The 10,084-nt window shown below is 40.7% G+C and overlaps 1 protein-coding gene across 1 annotated transcript; it reads left to right on the top strand.

Annotated features, from left to right (window-relative positions):
• Positions 1–3,414: 3,414 nt before the first annotated feature.
• Positions 3,415–6,611, top strand: LOC118563463 (tubulin alpha-1B chain-like). Its single transcript, XM_036138405.1, has 4 exons — positions 3,415–3,552; positions 4,882–5,104; positions 5,184–5,332; positions 5,456–6,611. The coding sequence occupies exons 1-4, from the start codon at positions 3,550–3,552 to the stop codon at positions 6,431–6,433; spliced, it is 1,353 nt and encodes a 450-aa protein (XP_035994298.1). The 5' UTR covers positions 3,415–3,549; the 3' UTR covers positions 6,434–6,611.
• The last annotated feature ends 3,473 nt before the right edge of the window (positions 6,612–10,084 follow it).

Here is a 10,084-nt window from a genome sequence, read left to right on the forward strand (position 1 = left end):
AACATTAGTTTTTTTTTCCTTGTGAAAGAAACTGGTTTTGCTGTCTTGGTTAAAGGAAAATACTGGAGAACTGTCTTTCTATCCATTTACCCATCTTTACCACTGGGGTGAGGAGGGAAATCACAAGATAAACTACACCTAGTTAATTACGAATCTCGCATGTTTGTCAGCCAAAAATCAAAGCATAAAACAGAGGGATTATTGTTATTATTATTATTATTATTATTTTATTATTGTAGCTTAACTGGAGTTTTAGCTCTAAATGCATTTTAAATATATATCATAGATGGATAAAATGGACGCCATCGTTTTTTTTCTCTTTAATTTAATGACACTTTTTTCTACAAGATCATCACCTTAAGGACAGCATCGGGCCCGGATCTGTAAAACCGAGCTGGATCTGGGTCTTTTTTCACAACGGGCAGAAATCAGCACGGATCTAGGCCAGAAGTGGGCCGCAGGTGCTGCAGAGCTCCTACATGTACCGTCAGATTTAAATATAATATAATATAATATATTATAGCACTCTTTTGCATTTTAGCCATGTCAGTTAATATTACAGTCATTACATCCTCACAACCATGCAGGGGAACAAGAAGAAGACTGAAGAAGCTGTGGCAGACGGAACCCCAGAACTATGATTAATTATCCTGACACGGAGGAGAGACACAGCTTGTTGGTTTTGGAATAAAATCAACAAAATCCTTAACTTAACTCGCCTTTTTGTTCTCTCTCGTAAATCCCATGCAAACTGTCATGTTTCTTTAAGTTTGTAAGGAAGCCTTCAGGTAAGTGATTGTCTTTGCACTGGGGCATCCAGTGAGAAACGAAGGAGTGAAGCTGCCAGTCCATCATGTCTTTCATATAAACATGTGTTATTTCAAAATTCTCTCCAAAAAAACTCCTTTAACAAAGCTTTTTCTGACTCACAAATCCTTTGTAAAAGCTTAATGACGGAGTTAAAGGCTGTCCGAAATCGGCACAGCAATCCAAAGCTCCTTTCCTCTAGTGTTCTTACTGTTGACCCTATGAAACATTTTAAGAATATTGAATTTACTGTTTATTTAAACACATTGTAATAACAGAATAAAACTTTTCTGCCTGTCCCTTCATTTTTCATGCACACCAGTCTCATCAGTTCCGTGAGTGGGAGTCGTCCAAAACTTTTTTATGACACATTAATTCATCTATTAACTGTATATTTTAAAGCTACCAAAGATATTTTAAATGTATATAACTTAGAAAGAGATATAAAATAATACAACACTAAATGCTATGAGTAGCCTGCAATGGTGTTTAGGATCCAGCAGGTGTCATCGCTACCATCGCTAGTTCTGATGTACTCTGTGTACATTAGAGTAGTCGCTTGTAGTTCACTTCAAACTAAGCTGGTAATGTTTTCTCCTTTTCTGTAATTTGTTTTATTGCACGTTCCTTTCCTTGGCTGCAAATGGCTGTTTCAAACTAACTCAAGGACACTGAGACTGTCACAAAAGGACCACAGGAGTTTTTGATATTGGTACTTATATAATGTTTACGTCAGGGCTGGATGATTGAGAACAAAAGCATATTGGTAAAAAAGAAATCATACTGATCCACATCGATAATTATCAACATATTCAAAACGTATATTTTAAGTGCAGCCCTGGCCATTTTATTTTATTTGACCTTTTTTTAGATACAGAACGCACAAACACCGAATTCAAACTCAACCCTTTATTCAACCAAGGTTTTACAAAAACTGCTAGATTTTAAGAAAGAATGCGTGCTCTCTGAACTCTTTGAAGGAGACGAAGCGTTCCTGGGTCTGCGTTCGTGATTACTTGGGAGGATGTAATGACTGTAATATTAACTGACATGGCTAGAATGCAAAAGGAAGAAAAACTGTTATTCTATTGAACTTTTTATTGACCCTTTTTTTCTGTCATCGATATACGTCTGTCGATCCATATATATTGTTATTGAATTATTGTCCAGCCCTAGTTTATGGAATGTTTATCATTCTAAGCTTCACTTTTATTTACCATCATAGAATTTTTGGTTTGTTTCACATTAAAATAAAAATTTCTTAAGCAACAAACGTGTGCTGTATTATATTATATTATATTATATTATATTATATTATATTATATTATTAGATTAGATTAGATTAGATTCAACTTTATTGTCATTACACAGGTACAGGTACAAGGCAACGAAATGCAGTTTAGGTCTACCCAGAAGTACAATAGCAGCAAGTGCAGGATAAACAATGGTTCTATAAGTACAGGATATGGGTTTTTTACTGAATAAATATAGAGATGGATACTATTATAAACAGAATTTTACTGATAGATATATATATAAATATATTATATTAAAAATATATTTAAATCTGACGGCGCTGCATTTTGTGACTCTAGTTATTGTACCGGGCCCGGTCTGGCCCAAATAGGTCTGATTTTTAAATAAAACTTCAGGCTATGAAATGTAGAAATATGTAGAAAAAAGTGTAAATAAATTAAAGAGCTATTTTTGTACAATATCCTGCTTTTGTCTCTTTGGAAGCCAGATCTACTTTGCTCATTTTTAACAGGGAAATCCTTGGTTAACTTTGTCAATACTTCAGGTTTAGTCTTGATGTGAACAGTAAATTCACATCTCTAAAATCAGATCATGATGAATGGACCGTATGACGCAGAATTGAGATACAAATACTGGACAGAAAAAAACGATGGCGTCAATTCAATCCATCTATGGTATATATTTAAAATGTATTTAGAGCTAAAACTCCAGAAAAGCAATAATAATAATAATAATAATAATAATAATCCCTCTGTTTTAGGCTTTGATTTTTGGCTGACAAACATGCGAGATTCATAGTTAACTAGGTGTAGTTTATTTTGTGATTTCCCTCCTCACCCCAGTGGTAAAGATGGGTAAATGGATAGAAAGACAGTTCTCTAGTATTTTCCTTTAACTAAGACAGCAAAAACAGTTTCTTTCACATCAAGGAAAAACAACTAATGTTAAAGATTTCTTAGCCAGTCAAACTAAAAATCTATTGAAACCTAATGATATATATGGTCAACTATATATTTTCTCCTTCTGTTACAATTTTTAATCGATACGTTTTTACTGTTAGCCGAAGAACTGCCACTTCTTCATGGCCGTTAACTTGTTGTCAGGCAACAAGGCGATGGTTTTGCATAGCACTCTGGGTAATATAGTTCTTCATTAAAACTATCAAATCGGAGACTTAAACCGGATAAAACCTGTATAAATGAAGTATATACAATGATGGGACTCTTGATAAAACATTATAAATATATATTTTTTTCTTTTTAGGTTTGATTTATCATGTTTTAGTTGGTCTTGTGATTTCGCTCCCTCAGTGGTAAAGTCCAACCCCCCCCCCCCCCACACACAGCCTAATGGAACAGTCCACTTTAAGTCTTGGAGCGAACCTTCCGAACTTTTCTCATTTTGTCTTCCATCGAAGCTACAAACAAGCCGAGATACTTTTCCAGGTTTCTACACTTCCGTTGAAGTCTATACCACGACGAAAACATGGTAAGAGTAGTTTTAAAGGTTTACGGAGAGTTTTATTGGAATGTAAGCTTGTAGAGTTATTTCAGGGAAGATGAACCGGTTGTTCATTGTGTCAAAAACGACAGTTTTAACTCCGCAGAAGCATTGCGAAGAAGATTTTAGTTCACTTACTGATTTTTCCTGACGTCTTTAGGCACAAAAATACTTAGTCAGACTTTATTCAATAAATTATTTTCGTTCAGCTGCACATTAACGGTGAAAATTTGAGCTAAATTACGTTGCACTGCTCCCGAGTAGAAAGAGAACCATAAATATCAATACGGTATAAAATAATTGAAAGTATAACATATAATAAGGAGAAAATTTCGTCATTTTTAGGTTTATTTGGGCTTTTTTTTCTGAAAACTGCTTTAATATTCACCGTTTTTGCCGTTAGTCAGTCTTTGTGCGTTTTTAAAACTGATCCAACGTCTCTAACGGTTTTAGTTCCCGCCGTTGATCCAAACGGTCGCGATGTCAGTCACGTGATCAGAGAACCCCTTTGAAAAACGCGGAACTCGGAGAACCCAAATGGATTTCCCTTTAAAGTTCTGCTGCTGCTTGATTACCACCGGTTCTGTCTCCACCGGTATCCATGTTCTGCCTAAGCAACAACTTTGGACCAGCGGACAGAACCGGCTGACTGAGCTGGGGGCGGGTTTATGGAGACCGTTGACCAATCAGAATGTGTTGAGCGCCATGATCGATTGATTGTCGCGCAAGTGGAGGAGGTAAAGGAAAGCTTAGTCGGACTCGGGACCCGCCCTAATAAAAATGATCATGGTTTTTATGTTATTTTATCATTTCAATTTCCCCACTGAAGAACAATAAATCATGATTTTATTCTAGAGAAAGAGGAAATGCAGCCAGGAGCCAATCAGGGTCATGTGTGGCTCCAGGTCATTTCAGGCTGAAATGTCCCAAAGTTAGCTGGCATGGAAAGCACATTTAAGGCCATCTTTGCTAAGAAGTCATTTGTTTTGTTGCGTTTTCTATGCCACCAGCTTAAGAAATCCCCGTCATCTTCAGAAAATCTGATGAAAAATAGAAATTCTGCTGCAAATGAAAGAAAAAGATGGTTTATTTCTGTCCCTGTTCTAGTAAAGATGAGCAGCTCAACCTTTGTTGCCATGGAAACCACATCATTAGCACACATTAGCTAATTGAAGTATTTTGCAGCATTTTTAGTTATTTTGCGATCATCGTTAAAAACCAGCTGAAAGCCGTTTTGTTCCACCGGGCTTGTAGGTGGTGATTTTATTTAGCTTCTTTTTATCTCCATCTTTTAACTTTCCCTCCTTCCTCCTCCAGCGTGAGTGCATCTCCGTCCACGTGGGCCAGGCCGGCGTCCAGATCGGGAACGCCTGCTGGGAACTCTACTGCCTTGAACACGGGATCCAGCCGGACGGCCAGATGCCGAGCGACGCGACCATCGGAGGAGGAGACGACTCGTTCAACACCTTCTTCAGTGAGACCGGGGCGGGGAAGCACGTCCCCAGAGCCGTCTTTGTGGACCTGGAGCCCACCGTCATCGGTGAGTATAGCATCTTTTTTAGGCCTCAGTCGTAACCGAAGCCACTAAATTGTTGATTAAAACGAGCGTCTCTCCTCAGATGAAGTGCGCACCGGCACCTACAGGCAGCTGTTCCACCCCGAGCAGCTGATCACCGGGAAGGAGGACGCCGCTAACAACTACGCCCGGGGACACTACACCATCGGGAAGGAGATCATCGACCCGGTTCTGGACAGGATCCGCAAACTGGTGGGTAGACGCGTGTCTGAGGACCATGTTAACTGGTTGTGGTGAGCGTGAGCTGAATAATGCAGCTGCCTCTGAAGTGGGCTGAGAAACGTTGTGAAGCCTCCATCTTGGTTCCGTCCTCAGGCGGACCAGTGCACCGGGCTTCAGGGCTTCCTGGTCTTCCACAGCTTCGGTGGAGGAACCGGCTCCGGTTTCACCTCCCTGCTGATGGAGCGCCTGTCCGTGGACTACGGCAAGAAGTCCAAGCTGGAGTTCGCCGTCTACCCGGCGCCTCAGGTGTCTACGGCCGTGGTGGAGCCCTACAACGCCATCCTCACCACCCACACCACCCTGGAGCACTCGGACTGCGCCTTCATGGTGGACAACGAGGCCATCTACGACATCTGCCGCAGGAACCTGGACATCGGCCGTCCCACCTACACCAACCTGAACAGGCTGATCAGCCAGATCGTGTCCTCCATCACCGCGTCTCTGCGCTTCGACGGCGCTCTGAACGTGGACCTGACGGAGTTCCAGACCAACCTGGTGCCGTACCCCCGCATCCACTTCCCCCTGGCCACCTACGCCCCGGTCATCTCCGCCGAGAAGGCGTACCACGAGCAGCTGACCGTGGCCGAGATCACCAGCGCCTGCTTCGATTCGGCCAACCAGATGGTGAAGTGCGACCCTCGCCACGGCAAGTACATGGCGTGCTGCCTGCTGTACCGCGGCGACGTGGTGCCCAAAGACGTCAACGCCGCCATCGCCGCCATCAAGACCAAGCGCAGCATCCAGTTCGTGGACTGGTGTCCCACCGGCTTCAAGGTGGGCATCAACTACCAGCCTCCCACCGTGGTTCCTGGAGGAGACCTGGCCAAGGTGCAGAGGGCCGTGTGCATGCTCAGCAACACCACGGCCATCGCCGAGGCCTGGGCCCGGCTCGACCACAAGTTTGACCTCATGTACGCCAAGAGGGCCTTCGTCCACTGGTACGTGGGCGAGGGCATGGAGGAGGGGGAGTTCTCCGAGGCCCGCGAAGACATGGCCGCCCTGGAGAAGGACTACGAGGAGGTGGGAGTCGACTCCATCGAGGGAGAAGATGAGGAGGGGGAGGAGTACTAGACGGGCCGGCCGCTCCAAAGCCTCCATGTTTTCATTTAAGTTGAAGCAAAAGTCACCAAAGTCTTTCTTTCTCTTCCTCTGAGCTTCATCTGCTCAGACGTGTTTTAAGAATTAGTTTTATTAACGTTTTAAATAGTTTTAAGGCAAAAAAAGTTCTGGATTTTACCTATTTATCTTCCTCTGAGCTTCATCTGCTTAGATGTGTTTTAAGAATTACTTTTATTAACGTTTTAAATAGTTTTAAGGCAAAAAAAGTTCTGGATTTTACCTATTTATCTTCTTCTGAGCTTCATCTGCTTAGATGTGTTTTAAGAAAAAGTTTTATTTACCTTTTAAATTGTTTTAAGGCAAAAAAGTTCTGGATTTTACCTCTTTCTTGTTCTTCCTCTGAGCTTCATCTGCTCAGACGTGTTTTAAGAAAACGTTTTAACATTTTAAATAGTTTTAAGGCAAAAAAGTTCTGGATTTTACCTATTTATCTTCTTCTGAGCTTCATCTGCTCAGATGTGTTTTAAGAAAAAGTTTTGTTTACCTTTTAAATTGTTTTAAGGCAAAAAAGTTCTGGATTTTACCTCTTTCTTTATCTTCCTCTGAGCTTCATCTGCTCAGATGTGTTTTAAGAATTAGCTTTATTAACGTTTTAAATAGTTTTAAGGCATAAAAGTTCTGGAATTTACCTCTAAATTCTCTTCCTCTGAGCTTCATCTGCTCAGACGTGTTTTAAGAATAAGTTTTATTTACATTTTAAATACTTTTAAGGCAAAAAAAGTTCTGGATTTTACCTCTAAATTCTCCCTGTGGCTCTTGAACAAGGCAGCAGCAACAGTACTGTAGAAATCTATTTCATGTTAATCTGTCCTCAAAGTCCTATGGAATAAAAGCAAAAAAAAAAAAATTAAGTCTCCTTTGTCGGTCTTTGTTGAAGTTTGTCCAACTGAAAGTCTCCTTTGAAGCAGCAGCGCTGTGTAACTTTTAGCCACCAGGGGGCGCTGGACCTGCAACTTGCTGGTCTAGCGCCCCTGAAGGCCGCTGGCAGAACTGCAGAGCAGCACATAGGCATAATATAAAGTCTATGGAGCAGCAGGTTGAGAAGTCATGGAGTTATTTAGAAAGACGAGGCCTCGTTCTCCTTCTGGATTAAATCCTCCATCAGAACCAGAACTTGGTTCTAGGCGTGTGAAAACTATCCTGTTACTGTACCACTTCTAAAAAGAACTAACCAGGACCTTCTGAACTTGTTTTGCAGAGCAGTTTTTGGAGCTTTTAATTTTGCATTTGGAATTAAAAAGACAGTAAGTCAAAACTCTCGACTACATGATCCCAACTAACAGTTTGTGGACTATAAGTCCATCTTTTCTTCATAGTATGGCCGATCATGAGACTTGTATATCAAAATTAAATGGTCATTTCATTCCGACAAACACAAACCAGGGAGTAAACATTACCGTCTACATGCTGGTGAAGATTCTCAGTCATCCAGGTAATGGTCATTCCAAAAAGAGTAGAAATCAAAGCAACTGGACTTGTTTTCCATACGGTAACCAAGTCCAGTTGCTTTGATTTTTACTTTTCTTGGAATTACCGTCTATAGCAACAAGAGGGTGGTCTAGGCGTGTGAAAACTATCCTGCTCCTGTGACACTTAAACCTTTATTGAAACATTAACTTATAAACAACAAAGACTGAACACATGTCTGTTGTTTTCCTGTTTCAGTCTGCATTCACGCAGCAGAGTGTTGTGTGGTGCAGCTCCAAGGAAACAGAGCGCCACAGAACCCTGTTACTGGGCTGTCTGTGAAGCTAATAGCAGCTAGCGCTAGCTTAAAGTCTGTTACAACCTCTCTGATGCACGTGAGCTTTGAACTTCCAAACATTCCTGTCGTTGTGGGCAAACTGCTAATGTTTTTGTTGTCCCCACTGACCCTAAAACCTCCATTTGAGCAGCTCCAAATATTGGTTAAACTCTGAGGTGTACATCTTCAAGAAAAGGCTTCTCTTTTGGTCAGGACTCAGAGTACATTGCTGTTAAAACTGCCTTCAACGGTGCTCAAGCAACTTCTAGTCCACAGAAGCCTGGCTTTGTCAGGCTGGACTCAAATGCAGATAAACTGGAAGGTACAGGATTTTAATAATGAAGACAAAAAAAAACTATTTACAACAGGCATGAGAAACAGGGCAGGGAAACAAACCATGAGGCTTAAAAGAGAAGTTTGGGCCTATAAATAAATAAGAAATCCTCTACCAATGTTAACTAGAAGAGTGGTCAAATATGCTGTCACAATTATAGGACCTTGTTGAAGATACTTGCCCAAATCTTAGTGGTGTTATATGTATATTTGAGACTGTATGTATTATTTTGACTCTGTAAGAAAAATAACATTAAATTACAACTTTTTAACCAGTTTCTACTTTTTGAAAATGATGGCGTTTGTGCTGTATAACTTTTTCCCTTCAGAATTAAGATGGTATTCCTGCCAGTCATGAGTCTGTGTGTTAAACCTCTCATCAGTAGCCCTCAAACATCCTGAAAAACAATGCTAAAGATCTGCTCAGAAGAATATGATCTAACTAATTTTTTTTATACTTACTAAGGTAGCTTACTTTGTTTTGCGTTGAGGGTGATATAAGTTTAATAAAAACAGTAACAAACGGTTCAAATTTATTTCTTCTTTCAATTTCAGACATGTTAAATGTTGACAAGGGTGGCTTTGGGGAAAATGGGGCTTTCATCTGTTATTTCATCACCACTTTAATGGCAGCCTTCACTGGCGTTTCACTTGCTGTTCTAATCCAGACAAAGAAATCATCCAGGCATGCCTCAGAGTCCTCTGCTGGCTGAAAGGAGGTTGTGCAGAACGCCGAGCCTTGCCTGGATCTGACCAGGTCTGCAAAAAAGACAACATGTGTTAGTTTTTTTTTTAGATTTCTTTTGTGAATTTAAAGTTAGTGCAACAAATCACCGCCAGCGTGCTTTTTGGGTTCATCATGGAAGGCCATGTCATATTTACAGGACATCTGTGGGGTCTTGTGATTTGTTATGACCTTGATGCTCCTACCACATCCTCCGTGTTTTACGTCTATATTCACACTTTGCTTTGCTTGTTGCAATTTCCGGTTGGCTTCAGCTGTTTTCAGAGTTAACCTCCAGATTTAAATGCAACTTTTTGGGCTTTCCATGGCTTGTGGTTATATGGTGATATTCCTGATGGCAGTGACATTCTCTATGCGCACAATAGACCCTTTTCACATGACGTCACTCAACTTCCGTTTTGAAGCGGAGCAGGGTATCTTTACTTCCGGCTACATGCTTTTACATAGAAAATTCGGGAGGTGAAGAGGTGTTTCACTGATAATCAGCGCGATTTCATAAGGTAAGACTGAGACCACAATGTGTCGCATTGACTATCTTTATTTTCCTTAGTATTGGTAGCAATCATTGCTGTTATATAGATGCTTTGATCGGGACAGTAACATGAAGATCAAAGCTAACATGCAGCAGCTTGTTAGGTAAAAGTCTGGTAAGGTAAGCTATCAGTAATCAGCGTGATTTCATTAGGTAAGACTGAGAGCACAATATTAAACGTCTTATTGACTATCTTTATTTTCCTTAGTATTTGTAGCGATCATTGCTGTTATAAAGATGCTTTGATCG

This window comes from Fundulus heteroclitus, chromosome 6 (assembly GCF_011125445.2).
Source record: "Fundulus heteroclitus isolate FHET01 chromosome 6, MU-UCD_Fhet_4.1, whole genome shotgun sequence".
In the NCBI taxonomy this organism is placed as follows: Eukaryota; Metazoa; Chordata; class Actinopteri; order Cyprinodontiformes; family Fundulidae; genus Fundulus; species Fundulus heteroclitus.